The sequence below is a fragment of the Pteropus medius genome, unplaced genomic scaffold (assembly GCF_902729225.1).
Source record: "Pteropus medius unplaced genomic scaffold, Ma_sr-lr_union100, whole genome shotgun sequence".
Taxonomy (NCBI): Eukaryota; Metazoa; Chordata; class Mammalia; order Chiroptera; family Pteropodidae; genus Pteropus; species Pteropus medius.
In genome coordinates, this window is record NW_024344378.1 from 24,542,164 (window position 1) to 24,567,466 (window position 25,303).

The following is a 25,303-nucleotide window of genomic DNA, read 5'->3' on the forward strand; positions in this document are numbered from 1 at the left end:
ACAGACACAAAAATCCTAAGTAAGATACTAGCAAATTGAATACAACACATTAAAAAGATTATATGCCACAATCAAGTGGCTTCATCCCAGGGGCACAGGGATGGTTCAACATATGCAAATCAATTAATGTGATACGCCACATAAACAAAATAAAGAATAAGAACCATATGATCATATCAATAGATACAGAAAAGCCTTTGACAAGATACAGCATCCATTTATGATTAAAACACTTAATAAAATAGGTATAGAAGGAAAGTACCTCAACATAATAAAGGCCATATATGATTAACTCTCAGCAAACATTATACTTAACAGTAAAAAACTAAAAACCTTTCCTCTAAGATTAGGGACAAGACAATTACCACTATTATTCAATATAATTTTGGAAGTCCTAGCAAGTGCAATCAGGCAAGAGAAAGAAACCAAAGGCATCCAAATAGGAAATTAAAAAGTCAAACTGTGACTATTTCCAGATGACATGATTCTCTATATAGAAAACCCTAAAGACTCTGAGTATACTACTAGAAATAATAAACACATACAGTAAAGTTTCAGGATACAAAAATCAATGCTCAAAAATCCATAGTGTTCCTATACTCTAAGAATGAATTTTCAGAAAAAAAGAAATAAAAAAATAATTCCTTTTGCAATTGCAACAAAAAGAATAAAATACCTAGGAATAAATCTAATGAAACATGTGAAAGACCTATATAATGAAAACTATAAGACACTATTAAAAGAAATTCAAGAAGACACAAAGAAATGGAAAGAAATCCCATGTTCTTGAATTGGAGGAATCAACATAGTTAAAATGACCTTATTGCCTAAAGCATTATACAGATTTAATGCAATTCTCATCAAAATCCCATTGGGATTTTTTAAAGAAATAGAACAAAAAATCATCAGATTTATATGGAAGCACAAATGACCCCGAATTGCCAAAGCCATCCTGAGAAAAAAGAACAAGGCTGGAGGCATCACTCTGCCTGACTTCAAATTATACTACAAAGCGAGAATAATCAAAATAGTACGGTATTTGCAGAAAAACAGACACACAGACCAGTGGAACAGAATCAAGAGTCCAGAAGTAAAGCCATATTTATATGGGCAAATAATTTTTGATGACGGAGCCAAAAATATACAATGAGAAAAGAAAGACTCTTCAATAAATGGTGCTCGGAAAAGTGAAAAGCCACCTGCAAAAGAATGAAACTAGACTATTGTCTATCACGAAACACCAGTTTTAACTACAAATAGATCAAGGATCTAAATATAAGACCTGAAATAATAAATTGCATAGTAGAAAACATAAGTACTAAACTCATAGACCTTTGATTTAAAGAGGGTTTTTTGAATTTGACCTCAAAGGCAAGAGAAATAAAAGCAAAAATAAATGAATGGGACTATATCAAACTAAAAAACATCTGCACAGCCAAAAAACCCATCAACAAGGCAAAGAGGCAACCATCCAAATGGGAGAATGTATTCACAAACAATGCCTCTGATAAAGGCCTAATATCCAAAATATACAAAGAACTCATACAACTCAATAACAACAGAAAAACAATCCAATTAAAAAATGGGCAGAGGTCCTGAACAGTCGCTTTTCCCAAGAAGACATACAAAATGGCCAACAGACATATGAAAAGATGCTCGACTTCACTAGCTATTAGGGAAACGCAAATCAAAACCACAATGAAATGTCATCTTACACATGTTAGAATGGCTATCATCAACAGGAAAAGTAATAACAAGTGTTGGAGAGATCACAAGTGATGGCATTCTCTCCTTCCTTCATAAATGGGGCGGGGAAGGAACCCTCATACACTGCTGGTGGGACTGCAAATTGGTACAATTGGTACTAAGGGAAACAGTATAGCAGTTCCTTAAAAAACTAAGAATTGAAATACCATATGACCCAGCAATCCCTCTTCTGGGTATTCACCCCAAAAAAACTGAAAACATTTATCTGCAAGATATATGCACCTCAATGTTCATAGCGACATTATTCACAGTGGCCAGGATGTGGAAACAACCAAAGTGTCCTGTGATAGATGATTGGATAAAGAAGATGTGGTACATACATACAATGGAATATTACTCAGCTATAAGAAAAGATGGAATACTATCATTTGCAAAAGCATGAATGGATTTTGAGATAATGTCAAGCGAAGTAAGTCAGACAGAAAAAGTTGAAAACCATATGATATCACTCATATGTGGGATATAAATCTAAAAGCAACAAAAATGACAGAGACTCATTGACATAAACAGTGGACTAGTGGTTACCAGGGGGAAAAGGAGAGCAGGGAGGTAGGTAAGGGTGAAAGAGGTCAAATGTTTGGTGATGGAAAGAAATCTAATTATGGATGGTGAACACACAGTGCAATATATATACAACACACTGTTGAACTGTACACTTGAAACTTACTCCATTTTGTTGATCAAGGTCACCCCAATAATTTTTAATTTTAAAAATGGTGAAATTTAATTAATGTTACATGGCCCATTGCTATTAATATTTTTTCAACATTTTAAATTTCATCACACCTCCATTCTACATTGACAAGGGTTTTAAGCACCTGCTGAGTCAGCAAAACATTGTACGTGTGACTCTCTAGAGATCACAAGTGATGGCATTCTCTCCTTCCTTCATAAATTTGCTCATTCATTTATTCTTCCCACATACATGCATGGAGCACTGGGCCCCTAATCCTGGCCAGGCCTTGCCCTGGGTTCTAACCCCACATAGGCAATGAGAGAACGATCATTCCCGGCTGAGAGAATAGAGTGCACAGAGGATTGGGTGGGCCTTCTGAGGCCACAGAGGGAAAAGTTTAAGTAGGGGAAAGAAAATGCCAAGGAAAGGGTGGAGGGTATGTGAGTTCTTAAATGCTTTAGGCTGTCCAGTCAATCCTCTGCAGGGTTGGTCTGGCCCAGTTACCTGTAACAAGAGTGATTCTAGACAGAATCCAGCTCAGTTTTCTCCACGTTGTGCTGTGGTCCAATTGGCTACGGTAGCAGCTGCAGGGCCTTCTGCATCAGGAGCTACTATAGGTGGAAGACCTGCATCCTGCCAGGGATGTGTACTTGTGGCAATTGTGGAAGATCTTAAAGAGCTTCCTGGTAGAACTCACTGACAATGAGACACCAAGTCTCACTGTCCCTGGCTTTTAAGGGAGATGGTGGAGTGTGCTGTGATGGTTCAGGTGCTCATTGCTGTCTTGATCTTAATATTGCAATTTTACTATTGTATATTATCATCCTTATTTCTCCTATCTCTTTCAGCATCTTCTAGGTTTGTTGCTTCTCATGAGAACTTTGACATAGATTGTTTTCCACGTGGGTCAGTGGGTGGCAAACATTCTGAGGCTTTAAATGCATGAGAATATGCTTTTGTTCTAACATTCAACAACTTATCTGGATATAACATTCTAAATTAAAGCTATTTTCCTTTAAAATATTATTCCATTACCCTCTCAAACCCAGTTTTTAAAAGTCTAATGTCAATCTGATTCTCATTCCTTTGTAGGTGATCTGCTTTTGCTCTCTGGAAATTGTTAGAATTTTCTTTACCTTCGCTATTATTGAATTTCACCATAATGTATGTGGTTTGGAGTTCTTCCTTGTCTTGCATTTTGTACTCTTGAGCCCTTACATTCTAGGATTATTTACTGTCCTTTAATTCTTTGAAATGTATCTTCATTCTTTTTTTCAAATATTTTGTCCTGTTTTTTTCTTTTTACTTCTGAAACTATTATCTGGATGTTAGTAATTTTAACTCCATCCATCATATCTCTTAAACTTTTTTTATATATATATTCTATTTCTTAATCTTGCCTGCTGACTTCTGGAAGAGTTTTTCAATCCAATCCCAGAAATCAAAAGGCAAGTTCTAGATTACATTGTAGAAACAAGATCTAGCAATACACTTACTAGCAGAGGCATTACATTACATGAAAGAATTCAGAAAGATTAGCATAAAAGCATGGAATAGTATACCAAACAAATATGAAGTGAAAAAATGCTAATGCAGCAATATTAATAACTAGCAAAACAATTCAGATGAAAAGCTTTCCTACAGACATATTGGCAAAAGGAATATATATACAACAATATAGTTCCAAAATATATCAAGCCCAAGCTGAAATTATTCAATCCACAACAGCAATTTTAACATATACTTCTCAGAAAATAATCAAGCAGATCAAGCAGTCAAAAAATAAGCGAATATTTAGATTTCCATAATATTTATTAAATAGGAACATATTATAGAGAAATTTACCCTCAACAATCAGAAAATATTTTTTCAAGTTCAAATGGAAACATTCACAAAATTAACCATGTACTAGGCCACAAAGCCAGCATCGGTATATTCTAAAAAGTTAACATCATGCAAATCATGTTTTCTGACTATAATGCAATACAGGGAGAAAGCTATAATAAAGGCAACTTTAAAAAGTTCATATACCTACACTAAATATGTAACTAAGAAACAACTGGGTTAAAGAGGAAATCATGAAAGCAGTAAGAACACAAAATTAAATTACAGTGAAAACACTACTGGTCAAAATTTATAAGCTCTAGCTAAAACAGTGTTTAGAGACAAAAATTACATCATTAAATATTTTATTATAAAACAATAAACATTGAAAAATAAATATTCAAGATGTTGCTTATTTTAGATCAAACAGAGAAACAAGACAAAAAAAATTTAAAGGTGAAAGCAAGAGTCTAACGGTCATGCCACCCTGAACACGCCTGATCTCGTCTGATCTTGGAAGCTGAGCAGGGGCGGGCCTGGTTAATACTTGGATGGGAGACCACCTAGGAATACCAGGTGCTGTAGGTTTTTAAAAAATAATAAATAAATAGGTAAATAAATAAATAAGAAAGCAAGAATCAATGACATATGGTAAAGAGAGAGTTTAACAAAACTGGAAGCCGATTCTTGGAAAAATTAATATTATAAGCAGAATTCTGGCAAGACGGTATAAGAAAAATAGAGATGAAAAAAATGAAATGGGAGAAATGCAAAATTTAAACAAAATGCCACTTTATGACAATTAGAATGGCAAAAATTAAAGAGGTAACTAAGGTATTGGTAAGCATGTGGAGAAACAGGTGTTCAGTACTGCTGGTGGGGTGTAAAATTATATGGCCATTCTGAAAAGCCATCTGATAGCATTTAGTGAATAAGAATAAGTAAATGTGGTGGATCAATATAGAACTCCTGCTGTATGTAGAGCAATACAGACAGATCTTTAAAACATAGTAGGAAGTGAAGAGTAAACAACAGCATGGAACATTACAGAGACAGCACATCTCACATACCAGCAGTTTTCAAACTTTTTGATCTCTGGACCCCTTCACATTCTTAAAAATTACTGAAGACTCCAAAGAACTTTTTTGTCTTTTAATGAGGGCTATTTTGATCAGTATTAACATATTAGAAATTAACACTGAAAACTTAAAATATACAAGCACACATTCCATTAGCCATCACAGCAATGTCATCACATATTATGTAGCCTCTGGAAAACTCCACTCTGCATTTGTGAGAGAATGTGAAAAAGACAAATAATGTCATGGTACTACCATAGAAATAGTTTTGATCTCCATTCTCCCCGAAAAGATTTTGTGGACTCCGTATCACAATTTGAGAAGATGTGCCCTCTACTGTTCCAGACACATTAACTTCCTTTTCCTTTCTGCCTCTGATATTTGGTTAGAGCAAATTTCAAATCTATTGTAATACATATTTTATAGCAATATTTGAGGTTCTTATGTGATAGGTTCTATACAGCTTTTTTGCACATAATATTATTTAATCCTCACAGCAATCTGAGGATTACTACTGTTTCCACCTTTTACAGATAAGGAAACTGAGGCTCAGAGAGGTTAAGTGATTTCCTTGGAACAGAACAAGGATTTGATCCCAGATACAATTCTAGAGTTATACTCTTAATCACAAAACTACATTGCGTCTTGTGATTTACATTTCTATGATCTGCAGAGTTTCTATCTCTACAAAACCAAGAAAAGAGATACTGACATGTGAGACCTATGAAGAATTATAATTTGGGCTATAGTCTGAAATTAAAACTTCATTTTTCCATTATAGATATGCCCCCAAAAGAAAGGTTTGACTTCCTGCTGGATCCTTCATTGGCATATACAGAATAGCCTCCTTTCCTTTCAACCGGATTCTGGTTATCATAAAAGATGGTCTGCTCATCCCCTGAAGCTATATACTAATTTGGAGTGCCTTATCACATGCTCTAACCTATTTGGTCTGCAAAAGAAAACTGTAAACTAAGCGGGCCAGTAAATATCAGCCCCATTGTTTTGAGGAAATAGTTTTACATAGGTTACCTTACCCACGTTGGTACACTGCACAGAGCAGTAACTGAAATCCAGGTCTTCTCATTTCAAGTCTGATATTTTCTCATATGCAAAAACTAAAAAATTGCTTTGTATTTTTCCCCCCTAAATTTCCAGATCAATTGTTAAAAGCTTTTAGAAAGGTCTCCTCACTCTGAACAAGAGCATTGCTCTCCATAATGTGCCTAAGCCAAATTTTTCAAGTTCTGCAAGCCAGGAGAATGTCTCAGAATCGCAGCTACATGTTCACAGTAGAAATGAACGGAGTTTAACTTGGGCAAAAAGAGGATCATTATCCCCTCCAGAGAAATAATCAGACAATGCCTTTGTCCAAAGAATGGAGATTTCTATTTGGTATTTTGCGAGGCATAATGGCACAACAGAAAGAAAGATTGTTTGGATTTTGGTTCTTCTACTTAAGCACCATTTCTTTGGTGGTTTATTAATGATCATTATTTAAATTGCTAATATGCAGTAGTAGTTATAATGGTACCTGTTATTTATTAAATATCAACTGGCAGACTGCATGAAGTGTTTTATGTATGCTGTATCATTTGTCCGTATCTTTGAGATTATTGAATTTAATGTATGTCCTTTCGTGCAAGATCCTATTTAAACGCACCATATCCTTGAGGTAGTTATTTCCTTCATTTTGCAGTTTATAATTACTAGAGCCAGCTACATTGTATTACAGAACAAAATTTACAAAAACATGAGGAAATCACAAAGTACCTTTCTCTGACAGCCAGAAAAGATTTATTCCTAATTAGAGAAATACATAATATAACTAAAGTGATTAGAGTCTGTTCAACTAAGGCAAGTGGTTCAAAAGCTTCCCTCAGTTCTGGATAACATCAGACTTAATTCTGAAAGTGTAGGCTGCCTGTTCAGTGACATCAGCTGCTGGCTTCCTACTCCTCCACTTCTCCATGTGGTTCTTGGCTATCATAACACTGCTTTGCCAATAGCACTGCTGCTTATTAAGAATTGCCTACGGTCTGAAGTACTGAATTAGGGAGATCCTCAGTCGGGTACTAAAAGAGCCACGTCAGAAAACGTGGATTCTGTTAGGCTGTTTCCAACATACTTCGCAGGGCTGGGTCAGTCATTTTACTTCCTTTTAAATAACAAAACTTGTATGCCTTAAAATATCTACTTTTACTGTTTCCTCGCCTGAAAACTTGCTTATTTTACTTGCTTATTAAAGTAAGACATCTGTTGTCTAGCTGATCTTTGTTCCTTTGTAGGTGATCTAGTTTTAGATTCTCTTTGCCTTTGATGTTCCTATCTAGACAGTGAACCCAGGTGATTTTCCTCTTTTGTTTAGTACTTGATAAACTATGAGGCCTTTCATTTTTCTTTAATTCTATGACACTGAGTACTTTAACCAATGTGTTCACTTGGTACTTCTTTTTAACTTTATTCCTGTTTCACGTTTCCAATGTTATGTAGTGAACAAGACAGATAAATAAAAAGATTAAGTGCTCAATCTCATGATTATGCAGACCTTAAACTTTATAATCCCTCCCATGAAAAAATTAAACCTGTCTTGTGCCAGCTATTACTTCTCTTGCACTCTAGTAGAAGCACAAAGAGGATTCGATGAAAGATGGAGAAAAGGCATAACCTTCGTGGTGAGGTAAATCAAGGAAAGCTTCCTGCATGCAACCCCATGCTCCCCAATGAGTCTGTCCCTTGTTCTCCAGCACAAGTCATGTCAGAGATCTCATTTCGATAAAACATTAGGATAGGATTCAACTCATAGCTTTCAAGTACCCAGAGAAATAAACTTGGGCGTCAGCAGCCACCCCAATAATCCTTATTGGAAAGTCCAGTAATAAACATAGAGAATAAAAGGAAAAAACAAGATAAACATGTAATTGATCTGCTCTCACAAGATTCCCTTACCACTTATCTGTACCAAGAGAAATGCTACTTTTAACAATTCCCAACCCTCACTAATTCACGTATTTGTCATAGATTCTTCTGTGTGGGACAAATCTACAGTGATAAAGGTTATGAGTGATTACCTTGGAGTAGTTACTTAAGGCACACAGAGCCTTCAGAAATAATAGAAACACGGTTATCCGGGTGGCACTTCTAGTGGATACCCATGCATACAACAAACAGCACTTAAAACTTCTGTGCTCTCTTCAGTATGTTTTACCTCAGTAAAAAAGAGAAATTCTCCGTGTTTCTGTAATGACTATGCTATTCTTGTATTTCCTTAAACAACTTTTAAAGCTAAAAGAATGAAACCTTTATCTGACCACCTTAATTGGGTACTGAGAGGCATTCATACATTATTTTATAAACATTCTAAAATACTTTACAGGAACAGCTCACATAATCTCCCCATTATCAAAGAGGTCTTCAGGTGGCTATTTCGGCAAGTCAGTGAAGGATGTAGAGAGATCTCAAACTAAGACTCGGGAAGAAATAAAAGACCCAGAGACATGACTTTTAGGAAAAATTATGGACAAATTAATCCTTACGGTTACATTTCTCAAACTGTGGACATAGCTTAGAAATTTGTTTTTAAGTGTATTCATTTCAATCAAATCTAAACAAAATTTATAAGAGCATATTTGAGATCACATGAATGACAACCATTTTACAATCAAGTACAGCTACCTGTAATTTATTTACTGCTCATACTTTCAAATTATATTGATACCAATTAAGACTTAGGACTGTTTTTATTGTGTGTGGCTGTCAATTACTTGGTACTGTTGTCAAACTCGTGTCCTGGTCCTGCACAATGGGATATTACAACACAATCTATTTTAAGCTTAGTTGCCAATTTTAAGTTTAAAAAATATAGTAATTCTGCAAAAATGTAAATATTTGCTTCCATAATTCTTTTAAAAATTAACTGTTTAAACATTAGCTAAATTGGGGGTATAAAATGTATATAATGAAAAGACAAAGAATTACTAGATTGACAAGAAGCTGAATCTTCTCTGAATGTAGTTGTAAACCAAGAGATAAAGTGACTCTAAAGAAATGAAGACCAAAAGAGATAATTTTGTTTTTATCAGATTCCTTGAACTTAATTTTTATAACCATAATTGATGGTGAAATATTAAAAACATAGTGTTACTTGTGGAAATGTACTGGCCAATAAAGCAAACAGAATCATAAGCAGTATAAACTTAAGAAGCTCAAAACCAAAATAATTCGTTGAAAGAGTATGGAATTTAAACCAACAAAAGCACTTATTTAATGTTTTGAATATAAACATCAGTGCTTTTCAGTCTTCTTAAGAAGTATTACTTCAAACTGCTCAAACTAAAAAGATCATATATAATTGCTAAGACATGAGTGAGATTCCATCAAACATATTTGCTTGGAAATGTTCAAGAACCACCATCACTATACCTCTCAACACATTCAGGAACTGCCTAATGATATGGAAGAATGACTCAATGTAATAAATATTTTTCATGGTGATTTAATGAAGTGACGGAAGACAAGGTCTGGTTTAAGAATACTTTTTTATATAAGATGAAGCAGGGAGCATTTGTTTCAATATCATGGAATGAGAACATCTGTTCCCCTCTGCCACTTACTAAAATCTGGAAACTAAAATAACAATAAAATGATGAAATAAAGAAGCATTAAACCCCCAGAACGAGAAAAGAGAGAACACAAGATTTTGGAAGCTAAAACTAAATGCATGGGTGTTAACAGTCTCAATAGGCCGGAGACCTACAAGTTCGTAAGTTAAGATTTGGGATAATTTGAGTTATTAGGCAACCAAGTAAAAATGTCAAGTAGGCAGTTGGATTTGAGTTCAGGAGATTCTGGCTAGAGATAAAAGTTAAGTCATTACCTCATATCTTGTGCTTAAAGCAATGAGAAAACACCGTAACAGGAGCCTTAAGCCCTGCTTGGGACATTCTAATGTTTAGGAGTCAAAGACATAAGAAAACAGCAGAGAAAACAGAGAGAAGTAGATAGAAAACCCAGAAAAATGTATTTGCCAGATAGAAACCTAGCAAACTAAAGAAATTGTTTAGAGGAAAAGATTAAACTACGAAATGCTGCTGAAAGATCAAGTAAAATGAGGTCATAGAGGTCACTGGAAATCTTAATAACAAGTTCTTAGGGAGCAATAGAGATGAAAACACATCTGGGATGGGTTCAGGGGGAAAAACTGAAGAGAAACAAAAAAGTGAACACAGACAACTTTTCAAGGGGTTTGCTATAAAAAAAAGAAATGAGGTGTTTTTCTGTTGCTTCTAGCTAGGACAGAACATATCCGCAATAATAAGAGAGGAGGAGGATACCTGGGCAGACACTGGTAGAGTTACAGAGATGCAGTGCTGGCAACTTTCAAGTTATTTTCTGATTGTTTTTATTATCTCATTGCAAACAGAGAGCAAGGTACAAAAGGAGGAGGTATTAGAGATGTGAAGACAGAAGTTAACCCATCATGAATGTATTATTTGGGAGAACATGAGAGAGAAAAGACTTAGAAGAAAACAGTATAACTACTAATAAACCAACTACGGTTACAATGGTAAGCATGACTGATCGGTAAAACATTTCCACTTAAAAAACAAACAAACTTGCTCTGTAGTCTGTTTTTTTCTTTGACTGGATATTCTCACAAAATTTTATTTTTTCTTACAAGTCCTCATTCTACCATCCTAAATTGCAGATAATCTGATCTACATTTGAATATACATGGCGGCAAGAATAACATTTTTCCATGAGATAAACAGCCTATACATAGAACGTATGGTTCAGGAAGGATTCGGGATTTCTCTTCCTCATAGCCTGATGTATTTAATAGGGCACAAATTGTTGCCATTTTATGCTCCTCTATTATGAATTTTGTATTACTTATATTCTTAGGTCTTGTTTTCTTTCCTCTGATACTATTTACTCCTCTACTATAAATTTTAAGGGTTTCCTATCTCTTACTTTGCATGATATACTGTCGCTTCCAGTTTCCAGCCCTTTGTCAAGACCCTACAGTTTCTTCCAGAGTCTTCTCTGCAGTAACCCAAAATGCAGTTGAAATCTTTATATGGCATGTGTATAGTATTAATAAATGAAACCAAGTAAGATAAATAATGTTGAATCATAGTGCCAGTCAAGACTTTTGCTATTATTTCACCTGAGACATTCTTTTCTGAAAAATAATTTGATGAGATCATCTTATAATGAACATTTATTTGGTAAATTTTATAGAAATAGACCCTAAAATCAAACAATTTCTTATTTAAACAGTAAGCATAATATCAATCTTTCCCCCATCAAAAGCCTACTCCATAAATGAAGTACCAAAAACCCATGAAATGTACTGCTAAAGAGGGGAAATGAGGGAAAAGACATTAAACTTCCACAGGAAGACTGTATAAATCTGGCAGTGGTTAAGTACACATCAGGCTGAACCCAAGAGCACTACTGAATCTGAAAATTTAACTGAAAATCTAAATATGAATACTTCTTTGTTCTTAATAAGGCTCAGAAAATTACAACCTATTATGTGATGTTACATCATGTAAACTGATATAATCAAAAAGTAAAGTGGACAATATGGATTTTAACACCAATACAGGTAAATCTGTAGATGTAAATGAGAATTTTTAAAAGACAATCTTTAGCTCCAATTTAAAACAAACATTCAGGACTGGAATCTTCAGAATTTTCTAATATCTTGAAAATCCCCATCTTCTCTTTTATTGGTCCTGAGGCATTCATTTGATCTAAGAGAAAAATATTAAAACAAGTATTTATTTTTTTGAAAAGTGTACAAACCTAAAGAGGAACCTTAAGATATCCAATATATTGAGAAGTGAGTCATCTATCAAAAATTTTAAAGCCCACACGAAAATGGGCCCCTTTATTCCTTAATCATTAACAGCAAAAAAATAAAGAATATTATTCTCATCATAACTAGAACTGGCCTCCTGTTTGATTAGGAAACGTCAGTTTCCTAATCAAAATCATTTCTGTTGAATTTAAGATATACAGATACAGAGAAATAAAAAGAATACCCATTTGAATTGTGTTCTCAGAGATGTTTAAAAAAAAAAAAAAGAAGAAGAAAAAAAAGCCCAATCATGGTTAGTTTAAAAGCTGAAAATTTATCTTTATACACACTTTCATTGGTGATATGTGCTCTTTTACACTTTTGTCATTGTGACAGCTGTGGAATGAAATCTCCAGTGGTTTTATTTTGCATTACTGTGATTTCTAGGGAGGTGGAAACATCTTTGTATGTTCACTAGTCATTTCTTTCTCTCCTCATAATCATCTGCTCATATATTGTCCATTTTTCTTGTTGATTTATTATTTATGTATGATAAACACTTCCTGTTATGTGCTGCAAATATTTGTGAGTTCTCCCTTATCTATTTATGGTATTGTCTATTTTTACAGAAGTCTTTAAATTATTGTACAAAATCAATTTATTCATTTAGTTTGTGAGTTTTGTTACCTTAAGAATTTTTTGCATCTTCAAGTCACACATAAATTTTCCTATTTTTTAAAAGTTTTTTTTAATTTCAGTATTTTCCTTCTGACTATGTAAGACTTAATTCATCTAGAATCTGTTCTTGAATACGGTATATAAAGTGTTTTTCTGTTAATTACATATTGTCCCAGAATCACATATTGAATAAGAAGAATTTCTCCTTACTGGTTGGAAATGCCATTTCTGTCATTTATTGATTTTCTATAGAAGTTTGGCTTACTTTCTAGATTTGCCATATCATTGGTTAATTTATCTTATCATATGCTCATTCAACAGTCTTGATTATTATGACTAATTAAAGACTTAATACCTGGTGTGAACTATTTTGTTGTTCTTCAAAATTATCTTGGCTCTTGACTCTTTACTCTTCCATATAAATTTTAAAAATAGCCTGTCATATTTCTTTAAAAAGTCATATTGGGATTCTAATCAGAAGATTAATATAAACAATATAATTTGGGGAATACTGACTTATTTTTAATACTAAACATTTATATGCATAAATTTGGTTAGATCTGTACATTTATTCAATCCTTCTGTTACTGTCCTTCAATGTTTCATAATTTTCTCCATAAGACTTTAAAAAAATTGTTTATTTAATCTTCAGGATGTTATAGTTTTATAGCTGTTATATTTTCTAAACAATTATTGCTTATACACATAGTATTAATTTATAAGCAATCTTCTTGAATTTTGAGAAAGACTTCTCAATTCCCTTGGACTTTCTATGGAGACAATTACACCATCTGCAAATATAAGCAATTTGAAACTCTTACTATTATTCCTTTAACCTACTTTTATTATTTCACAGCATTAGTTAGAACTTCTGTGTACACTGTACAATGTACAGCATTGTACAGTGGGAGTGAGCCGTTATTCTCGAAAGTTTTTGGTTTAGTAGTAGTTTCCTCAGTGTATGCATTTTATCGGATTAAGAATATCTTTCTCTATGTCTAGTTTAAGCATTATGAGGGTGATTATGATGGTATATCAAGTGGGTTTTCAGTATCTAGTTCTACTTTGAGTAAATGTGAATTGATATTTTCAAACATTATACTATCCTCGCATACCTTCTATACTGTTGATTTTTATTTGATAATATATTTAAGATTTGGCCTATGCTTTATTTTTCTCATATTTTTGCATGCACTATTTGAATATTAAAATGCATATGAACATACAAGGATCCCAGAATAGCTAAAACTAATTTGCAGAATTCACTCTTCCCAATTTCAAAACTCTCCACACAGCTACAATAAGTAAGACAGTATGTTACTGGCAAAAGTTTGACAAAGGTCAATGGGAAAGAATTGACAGTAAAGACATAAACCCTTACATTTATAATCAATATTTTCAACAAAGGCGCGCTAAGGCAATTCGATGGGAAATGAACATTCTTTCAACAAATGGTGCCCAGACAGTTGGATAACAACAATCGAAAGAGCTGAATTTAGACCTTTATCTCATACTTTACACAAAAATTAACTCGATATAAGAGCTAAAACTATAAAACTCTTAAAAGAACATTGTGACCTTGGGTTCAGCAAAGATTACTTAGATACAACACTAAAATCACTAGAGATAACAACTAAAAAAAAAAAAGGTAAACTGCAGTTCATCAAAATTAAAGCCTTTTGCCCTTCAAAAGATACCAAGAAAGTACAAAAATAAGCCACAGACTGGGAGAAAATATTTGCAAAACATATCTATAAAAGACTGGTATCTAGAATATGTAAAAAATTTTCAACTCACTAACAAGACAAAAGCCACAAGTTTAAAAAGATATTTCAAACTAAGTAGATGATATCATGACACTACAGCTAGTGTGTGCTAGTAAATGTTTAACAATTAGCTCTTCCACTACCACCCCAGAAAAAAGAGGTCTGGTTTGCAGTTTTGTTTTTTTTTCCTATTTCCATGGTATTATTAAATGTTCCTATCATCACTAATATCAAGATGCTAATATAATATTGCTGAACATAAAATTCAGAAAAGATAGCCAGTAGCTGACCATTATATAGTATTTCCAACTAAAATTTACAACTAATAAAATTGTAATACACATAAATAATAGTATAGGTACCATAATATGTTATAAAATAATTAAGAAATTTTTTTAATATTATATTTTCAAAATAATTTATGGTCAACATTGTAGGCATAAAATTCATTATTCTAAAAATTGATAAATAAAAGCAATTTATCTTGCTTCACCTGTATATCTCAGAGTAGCCAAAGAGTTTATAAGGAAAAGTTCTAAATAAATAAAGGAATTTAGTTAATAAAGGAATGGTAGAACAAGAAAACCACCATTTTGCACTCCTTAAGGAAATAATGATTCAAAACATTCATCAATGGATGCTAAAACCATCAGAGGTTAAATAAAAGGCGGACAGGAAATTACTATATTAAGGACCAACCTGAATCTGCTGATCAATCTTAGCTCACTAAAAATAAGAAACCCAGATATTATGTGCCTCCTGGTATGATTTAAAATAGGAGAACAACCGAAAAGGTTGTTGGTTCAGGCCCATCCAGGGATGCCAAAAAAAAAAAAGCAGCAGCAGAAGAAAGACAGACAAATAGAAGAGAACGAAGTACTGGTAGTCCTAAGATATGAACCTGGATATAATTAATAGCCTACAGAGCTATTTACCACTTCACAATAAGTAAGTACACTGAGGAATAAGACAAAGGACAACACAAAGGAGGGGAGAGGGCAAAAAAAAAAAAAAAAATCAGCTCATTCTCCAATATAGGCCATTTTCTAGGACAAATAACAGGTTTCTCCAACAAATGGCATGAAAAAATGGGCGGGGGGGATGTTATAGAAGTAACGTTAACAACGAAATTTGGATGCTGATTCAAACTAAAAAGATGTGAGACAACTGGGGAACTCTGGATATGTACTGGTTATTAGTGCCACTTCTCTTTAATGTAATAATGACACAGTGGCTATGTTTGAAAACATGTTCTTGGAAAAAGATGCATGAGAAAGTTATGGGTAAAACGTCATAATTTTAAGATTCTGACAAACTAGAATGGTAACAAAACAAGACCGGCTAGATGTTGTCAACTATTACAGCTGAATGAATTATTCAGAGGTAGATTATATTATTCTCTTATTTATGTGCATGTTTCAAAGTTTCCATAAAAAAATAAAGCCTGAGAGATGCTTACCAATGAGATCACTCCGATCTAACAACAACTCTAGATCTTCATCACTAATGACCTTCTCTCTTGATCCTTTTATTTCCCTATAGAAAAGAAAACATTTACTTCTATGATAAATCAATGCTATGAACTACACTTTTCTAAAATTAAAAAAAAAAAAATCTTACCTTTCATAATCCCTAGATTTTAATAATTCCATTAATTCTTTAGGGTCCAAGAAGTTCTTAGATGGATTTAATCCAGACTGACCACCTTTGAAATGATCTAGAAAAAATTTTCAAGAAATTCAAAATATTCAAAATTACTTTCAAAACCAAAATACATTACAAGCCAATCAGAGTTTCTTACATTAAAAAAGAAAAAGAAGAAAAAAAAAAAAACAGATAAAACCAAGTGTTGGTAAAGAAGAAAGGCAACCAAAACTCCCATATTTTGCTGGTAACAGTGTAAAATGGTATAGCCACCTGGGAAAAGTCTGATAGTTTCCTATAGGAAAAGATATACCTATCCTAAGATCCAGAACAAATAAATGCATATGTCCACAAACTCCTGTACAAGAGCAACTTGTTCATAAGAATCAAAATTTGTAAACTATCCAAACATCAAACAGAAGATGAATAAAGTACTCAGCAGTTATTAAAACACCAAACTTCTAATACACACAATGTAGATGAATCTCAAAATAATGAACAAAAGTAGCTCGACAAAAAAATAAAAACATACAAATGAGTCCATGTATGAAGTTAAACAAAAACCATGGACAGAAATCATAGTAGTTGCTTTCTAGTGAGGGACAAGGAAGCATGGGAAATGACTGGAAGAGATGCATAAGGCAACTAACTTCCTTGGCAATGGAAATGTCTGTTATTTTGATATAAAGAATTGTTACACAGATGTATGCGTATGTCAAAATTCATCAAGATGTACACTTAAAATTTGGATATATATGTATGTCACACCCCAGGAAATCACTATCAATATTTTAAAAATTCCTTTCACATTGTTCTTTGAAATATTAATCTCTCAAAATATTGAAAATAGAACTTGGGAAAATAAAACTATAAACTTTCCTTAATTTAAATTATATTTGTCTATGGCCATGCTACCCTGAACAAGTTCGATCCCATCTGATCTCAGAAGCTGAGCAGGGTCAGGCCTGGTTAGTACTTGGATGGGAGACCTCCTAGGAAGACCTGGTACTGTAGGTGTAAAAAATAAAATATAAGAGATTGTAAGCTGACAAGGTCCTCGCAATCTGTGAGGTCAAAAAAGGGTTGCCTCATCTTAAAAAGTAAATAAATTATATTCAATGAACAAAATGTATTTCTATTAAACTACTAAAGCAGCACAGGTGAAATTTTTTTAATTTGCACAAAATTTTATTAAAGTTCTTCTTTACTACAATAAAAATTTTCTACAATGTGAATGTTCCATCAAGTCGAATTAAAGGTGTCCAAAACCTAATTCGCATTTCTCTCAAAATCAGATACCCTGGAGAAAGTACAGCAGGTCCTTGAATAATACCATCTTATTATAACATCAATGAGATGCCATAGGATCTTAATTTGTTTTTATCAGTTTATGGAAAAACTGGTTTTATTATACGTCATTTTGCTTAAAGTCGCAGAACCTATCAACAAAGTTAGGCTCACTATACCTACAAGTAGAAAAGTAGCAGAAAATAAATTGATAGTGATTTTCAACATTATGTTCCCATTTCTCTAGGCTTCACAACTTATATAGATGATTTTCAGCTTTTCTGAAGGTAGCCACCAAGTCATTTATCCAAATATAATTTAATATTTAATAAAAGTAGAACTTCTCCAAGGAATCTCAGTGAATAGAACATAAAATGCCAAAGCCTCATCCACTTCACCTTCGATACTCCTCAGAATCTTTTCTAGATTAAAAAACACTTTTTGAAATACTGTGATCATAAGTATGAAAAGGGCATTCTGGAGTAAAATATTTTTTTAAATAGTGATTCACAAAGTAAGTAGCTTTTTTTATAGCACTACTACTTCGATATACCTTTAACATTCCAGTATTTAATATAAAGAACTTGGAAGAGGAGGCTTGGAAGTTTTCTTAATCTTTTGGCAGGCAAATCTCTTATCAAGAATAAGCATTATCATGTCAAAACCCTGTGACATATTTAGAATGTGGCACTTTAAAAATATCCTTGATACTTTTCTCTGCTCCTTTGTTCCTCTTCTAGAGGCTCTCTAATGTTCCTCTTTTATGTCTGTGGTCACCAACTTAGGTCTTTACAGCTCTACTGCCTATTTATCAAATCCTGCACTAATTTATTTTATAAAGAAAATAACAAAAAACAAAAATTCACAACATACAATAGATAATGGAAGCAAAAATGTACTAGAAAATGTTATTTACTTTTGTGGATGATCAACTTTTCCAGTTTTCTTTTAGCAGCTGCTCTTTCCACAATTTTCTGATCAATAGTGTTTGCTGTAACAAGACGATATACAACAACTGGCTTTGTCTGACCAATTCTATGACATCTATCCTGGGCCTGAAGGTCAGACTGTGGATTCTTAAAAGTTAAAAAGAAAAATAACATTTAACAATATAAGGTTAAAATTATTTAAACTCACTATATGGATAAAATCAACATGCATGATCTAACTGAAAACTTTTAATAGTGTCTTAACTCAATTTAGACTTCTAGAAAGGCTTCATTGATAGAACATGTTCAAGTCTTAACGAATGTGACACTTAATAAAGAAATGACTTAATATGGATAGCTTTACAAAATAGATAAACAAAACTGCAAAGTGTATAATAGAAGATTAAAAATTCAGAATGAAAAGATAATCAGCATATTGCTAAACTTGCAACTTACCCAATCACTATCATAAATTATAACTGTATCTGCTGCAGTCAAATTAATGCCCAGGCCACCAGCTCGTGTACTCACTAAGAAGATAAATACATCTGGATTTGTGTTGAAGCTGTGCATCTAAAAGCAAAAAAATATGTGAACACAGGAAATTAAGAAACAAACTGTTCCTGCCTGAAATGTGGATATAGTGCTGCACGTAGAACAGCCATATAGCCATGAGTTTACCAGGAAAGGAAGGGGGAGAACAGTGGTGTGCCAAGTTTATAGATATAATAAGCCAGTATTCTTCAAACTGGGTATGAGTTCTTCAAGTATTCACAGGACTTTTGATGTGGGGTAAATAAATACTGAAAACTCCAGAAGCCATAAAAGTTGAAAAAGACCAATTTACTGGAAAGAGATAAAACTGCCAAAGACTCACCTCCCAGAAAACAAAAAATCATAAGCATGCCTATTGCTTATTGTAGCAAAAAAAACAAAAACAAAAACCAGGGGCCCTGCAACAAGCTGTACCAATTTGACCTTCAGACAGGGCTTGAGACTGAACAGCTCAGCACAGTCACACAGGGGGGGCTCTATACCTACTTGACTGACCCTCAATAAAAACCCTGTACACCAAGGTTCTGGTGAATTTCCCTGGTTTACTTTACATCAGTTGTTATAAATTGTTGCTGGGAGAATTAAGTACTGTCTGCTGAGTCTCTAGAAGCTCACACCTAGGTTCTCCTGGACTTCACCTATGTTAACTTTTCTCTTTGCTGATTTTAATTTGTATCCTTTTCCTGTAATAAGCTGCACATGCATGTGAGAGACAGGGAGAGGGAGAGAGCTTTAACCAAAAGGATTAAGGAGAGGAATTATTTTTAATTACAACTATTAAAGGAATATTCAAGGGAGAGCAAATCAATCATTCAGATCTACAAAACAATAAAACATCTGCTCATGTTAACTTCATTTATTATCTTAGCATCTATTTTATTAAGGTCTTAACTTCATCAGCATGCATCAAAACTCAGCAAATGTACATTTTATTCCCTTCAGGATATGTAAATATTACTTACTCCAGAGATAAAATATGTTGAAATAATTAGAAAGAAGGGAATATCTGTATTTATTTTGCAGTGTACCAAAAGAGGGTGTAATGTTGAATGGATACAGTAATGGATTGATGTTCTACCACAAGTATGTGATAAAAAGGAATAATAAAGTTTTAATGGCAGGTTCCAAGTGGATTTACAGGTGGTTACTGTAAAATTCTTTCAACTGACATTACTGAAATTTTCATAGTAAAATGCTAGGAATGGAGGGAATAGCCAAAATGGAGGAAAAAATTCCTGTTATCCTAATATAGTTATAGTGTTGGTTAAGTAGGGTATTTTTAAGGAAGGGTGTGCCAGAAGTCATACTATATTAGAGAAACAGAAAGATTAAATCATGATGCCTATGTTTTTGATCCTGCTATAGTGTTTTTGGTCTTTTGTATCTATCAACTTGTGGGTCTATTTTGAATATGACTTCATAAATCAAGATAGGAATCACAAAAAATAACTTGGTAGGTATGACATTAAGTAGTCTTACATTTTTTTCTCTCTCTGAATAAGACATGGATCCATCAAGCCTGCTAAAGTTGAAATTTCTAAAGTGGCAGTAATCCATCAAAATGTCCAACATTCTTGTCATTTGTGAAAAAAGAAGCACCTGAAATTTAAATATATCTTAGTATCTAGACTGATTAATAAATAATAAACAATGTAAAGTCCAACCAAAAGTACCACCTTGTGACCTCTGGTTTTTAGTTTTGGCAGCATTCGATCCAATATTAAGAATTTCCCAGAATTTGTTACCAATTCTTCATCAACCTTAAAAGTGGGCAAAGAAAAAACCAGAAAAGTCATGATAATCAGCAATAATTGGTTTTGTCAAAATAAAAACCACGTGAACAGTTCAATTTTCAATGACAAATAAATCCCTATAAAATTTTAAAATATTTGTAATTGTCCTTGTTATATATTTTATCTTTTTTATCACAAGATAATTCTTCCTTTAGGATAGACATACTACAGAATTTAAAACCCAAGATCTTGCAAAAAATTTTTTTCAGTTTAAGTATAACCTTTATCTATCCTCCCCACCCCTCTCTCTCAAAGCTTTGTATAAGAGAATAAGGTCAAACTTACTTAATATATGACAAGGTTTATTCTTTATAGCTAAGTATACTTTCAACAAAATATGCATGAAAATTACTGCTAGAATTCTCACCAGAAATTTAAAAAAACATAGGGCTTAGAAGTAACCTAGTATTGAAGATTAAGAAACTTCTCACCTTCTGAATATCAATTATCTCATCAGAGATTATCTTCTTCCTTACTCAAATAAAAAACTGTAGAGCAGTTGTTCTCAAATGAGCAATTCTGCCCTCCACCCTCAGCATGTATTTGGCAGTGTCTGGAGACATTTTAGGTTGTCACAACTAGGAGAGGGAGATACTACTGGCATCTAGTGGCTAGAGGCTAGGGATGCTGCTAAATGGCCTACAGTCCACAGGACACCATCTCCTAAGCAATTATACTGGGCCAAAATGTCAGTGTTTACAGGAGCCAGCACCCTGCTGTAAACTAGTAAGAAATAGGGTTACTGAAAACAGATTTCTTTAATACTATGCTATCTTTCCATCAACTGCCTAAGAAAGCAATTTCATTTCATTTGAAAGCACGCAATTCATCAACTTTTTGGTTCTTTTTGTGGCTATTTGTTGAGATTTAAACAATGAGCAGCCAGATTGGCTGAATATTAATTAAAAAAGGAATACTGAAAAGTTTGACAATTAAAGGTGTCTCTAAAATAGAAAATGAGTAAAACGGAGTGGAAATCAACTGCATTACTATAAAAAAATTAATTTCCAATATAAAAAATGATACTTTCCACAGTATGAAAAGGCAGAGAAACCAGAACTGTGCATTATTAAATGGTATTTACCTTAAACTCCTGAGTGACCGGGTCTATAGGGTACTCAATCAAATATGGATGATTACAGCACTTACGAAGTAGCATCATTATATTCTGCAGCTTCAGATCAACTTCAGATTCTAAAGGAATATTCACTTCCACAACAGCTCTACCGAAAACATATAATCCATGATTACAAGAAATATGAAAAATATTACAGTTTAAAAGATATTTTATTTTTAAACACACCTTTCTCGGTCTAGCTCTGGCTGAATTTGACTGATCAATTTTTCCAATTCATTAGGGGAATCATCTACTTCACTGTAATTTATTAACTTTCTAGTTCGCCGTTTTGGTCGTCCAGTGGAACTTAGCTGAACTGTTTCTTTCTAAAAGAGAACAAATTAAAGGAACATCTGTTTAAAAAGCTATACCCTTAAATCCTAAATATGTAAAGCAGGGGATGATATTTTTATGTATAAAACATTTTAAGATAAAAAGAAAAAACTAATTTTGTCTTTCATCATTAAGTTTAGTAATTTCCAAAGGCAGAAAATAAAGGACCCATAAACTAGCCAAACACAAATGTCATTAAATTTAATTGTTTAACACTAATAATCATACCTGAGAATGAGTAAAATGTCTTCATAATTCAGTGGAAAAATTAAGGATGGTTAAAAACTATTTTGAACTTAAACGTATCTTTGGGTTAATATAATATTGCAATGTAATTCCTCACAGTAAGTAACTACTGCGAGTTTTTAATAGCTAAAAAAACAGATTCCCCTTTAATTATAAGGAAAATGGGAGAACAGAATCTAACGGTCGTACAAAAGAGAAACGCATAAGTATTTTGAAAAAAACAAAAACAAAAACAAAAACAAAACAGGTCCATGGCATACAGTCAAAAATCTGGACATTTCAACAAAACTTAAGGGGCTCCTAATCTTCAGTTATAAAACAGTCACATTCTATACTTCGATCTCTTGTAATAATGTGGGTGAATAAAGAAGTTATTTCTTTAGAGTATTCTATTAAATTTTTTGGCTGTCAATAACATCTTGTAAAGGAATTGTATATTTGGGATTAGTCTAGTTGGCAAGCCCTTAGTATACTCTGTGCTTGTTCAAATATGTCTAAAGCCATCATCAGGTAGAATGATATGTGTTAATCTGGGAATAAAAATTCTTAACAAGCATTCCAGATGCCTATAAAGCCATTAATGCATCAACCATCACTTAAATTTTGGTAAGACCATAGCATTACTAGGAAACTTTTGCTACTGGTCTTATGCCTGTTACTGCAGTTAGAAATTTACCCCCATATTAAGTCCTGACAACAGGATGAGACCTAAGACTGCAATCAACCATAAAATTTTCTATGCCAACTGTCATTCACAGTATATTTCAATTCCACACTCTACCTCAGTGGACCCAAACATGTTTGCAATTGTACGGTTCACAATGGCTGTATAAAAGATCTCTTGTTTCTTTGAAAGCGGTGCATAAACAACTACTTCTCGTTTAGGAGGAACTTCAAGAGCAACATCAGATTTTAGTCTTCTCAGTAAGAAAGGTGTTAGAATCTAAAATTTAAACATAAATAAACATGTGAATATTTAACATTCCAATATTTTATGGAATATTCTCCCCACAGGCCCCTTTACTCCTTCTCTATTCTTCCTATATAAATATTAAAACTCAAAAAGTGAGAAAAAATATCTCCTTGAACAGACCAGACCATCACATAACACAAACTCAGTTATTTATCATAACATTTCACAACTTACTAATTTTTCTAATATATCTTGACTATTTGAAAAAGCTAAAATAGACAATTATACTTCTTAGGGTTAAAGTTATAGCCCATAGCTTTTAAAGTGAGGTTTTGGATTAGTAGAAAACCAATGAATTAATCAACCAACCAACCCAGAGATGTAAACATGGAAGTTTCCTTCTATAAGGTCTAAAACCTCAGGCTTAAAATGACACTCCTTCAATAGCTATGATGACAAGTGATTTCTACATTTATGAAACAACATAGAAGCAATAAGTAATTAGACCATTTATTAAACTGCTTAGGTCTTTAAAAAAAAAACTGTTTAAAATCATGTTATGTCTTTTTATAGCCTTATCTTTCAATATAATTGATAACTGATTTATATATACAAAATCCATTTTTAGGGCTCTGTAAGTAAATACCCCAGAGGGTATAGAGTCAAACAGAGAAAGACTTTACCAGAGAGAATATTACCAATAGTTTAAGAAAAAAGTATCTGTAGATATCAGCCTAGAAACAGCTATAACTACAGGAAATCATCTGGAAAAAGGAAAAGATTTGGTAGGATAAGAGTGATCTGGGACATTATTTTTAATTTCCATTTCTATACTCTTTCAGATTTTTATCATGACTATGTATGAACTTTTATAAGGATTTTGAGTAAAACTGTCAAAGCACAATTAAGCTTTTCAGGCCCACGAGAAAATGGCTAGGAAACTTCTGAAAGATTATGCTTATCTAAAGTAAAGATAGGTTTAATGGGTGGCAGTTGCGGAAAAGAGTAATAATAGATTGTGCCAAGAAGTAAATTATGCAAATATTACTGGCAAGCTGTACATAAAAACCACTCATTTTCATTTTTTTGGCTGACAAACATATTATTAACCACTAGGGGTCCAATGAGTATACGTGAAAAGAGCAAAATTTCGAAAAGCACTTTAGTTCTTGTAAAGCCATGTGACCTATGGAGGGTAGGTGGGTACAGCTGATAAAGTTAAATTTAGAGGACTCTCATTTTTCAAAACCTATTATAAACAGTTTAATAGTTGATCTTTAGGGTTCTCTTTTAATTCCGAGTCTACAGTAAGCAGAATAAGAAAAAAGTCAAAACCTGGTGCAGCATATGCAATACATTCTGTTCTCTTTCTTTAGCAATAATATCTTCAGCAGTTTCAGAAAGACTAGTGATATCAAACCAAGATTCAAAGCTGTAAGAGAAATGACTACAAGTTAACCTACCACATTAACCAATCATATTAACATGTTTTACATTTTAAATTTTATAGTAACCTGAATATTAAGAAGCAGATATTTTTTTAAAGGGGACATTTTTCTGATTTTGCCTTAACATAATCTTACAATAGTATAAAAATCAAATAAACATTATGGTACATATTTTTTTCTTTTAAGGCAGACTGCCACTTGCAGAACCTCATTTGGATGTGTCTGGAGTTTTAGAAGCTTGAGTACCCTAGTTCTCTTACAAATTGACCTTTACAGCTTGTTTGCAGCTTCTACCAGGGAAAAGGGAGCACGCAGCTACCCACATACCAGATACCCATATACTGGTGACTGAAAAACAACCCTCCTCTATCGGGGGAGGCCATCCTCTTCCTGTTCAATCTCATGCACAGCTTCAGGAGGGATGAAAATGAAGCAGTGAG

At 33.2% G+C, this 25,303-nt stretch overlaps 1 protein-coding gene and 2 pseudogenes across 2 annotated transcripts in view; 2 read left to right on the forward strand and 1 right to left on the reverse strand.

Moving 5' to 3' along the window:
* The first annotated feature begins 4,736 nt into the window (after nucleotides 1-4,736).
* On the forward strand, nucleotides 4,737-4,855 carry LOC120609959 (uncharacterized; annotated as a pseudogene).
* A 5,868-nt stretch (nucleotides 4,856-10,723) lies between these two features.
* HELLS (helicase, lymphoid specific) overlaps nucleotides 10,724-25,303 on the reverse strand; it is a 32,851-nt gene continuing 18,271 nt past the window's right edge. For both annotated transcript variants that reach the window (XM_039871695.1, XM_039871694.1), the window contains exons 12-22: nucleotides 24,751-24,847; nucleotides 23,284-23,445; nucleotides 22,110-22,249; nucleotides 21,891-22,029; nucleotides 20,690-20,773; nucleotides 20,493-20,612; nucleotides 18,915-19,031; nucleotides 18,446-18,605; nucleotides 16,219-16,315; nucleotides 16,058-16,134; nucleotides 10,724-12,107 (exon numbers count right to left, since the gene is read on the reverse strand). In XM_039871695.1, coding sequence (XP_039727629.1) covers nucleotides 12,013-12,107; nucleotides 16,058-16,134; nucleotides 16,219-16,315; nucleotides 18,446-18,605; nucleotides 18,915-19,031; nucleotides 20,493-20,612; nucleotides 20,690-20,773; nucleotides 21,891-22,029; nucleotides 22,110-22,249; nucleotides 23,284-23,445; nucleotides 24,751-24,847 — 1,288 coding nt within the window. In that variant the 3' untranslated portion in view covers nucleotides 10,724-12,012. The remainder of the gene's footprint in view (nucleotides 12,108-16,057; nucleotides 16,135-16,218; nucleotides 16,316-18,445; nucleotides 18,606-18,914; nucleotides 19,032-20,492; nucleotides 20,613-20,689; nucleotides 20,774-21,890; nucleotides 22,030-22,109; nucleotides 22,250-23,283; nucleotides 23,446-24,750; nucleotides 24,848-25,303) is intronic.
* LOC120609978 (uncharacterized) lies at nucleotides 17,141-17,259 on the forward strand (annotated as a pseudogene).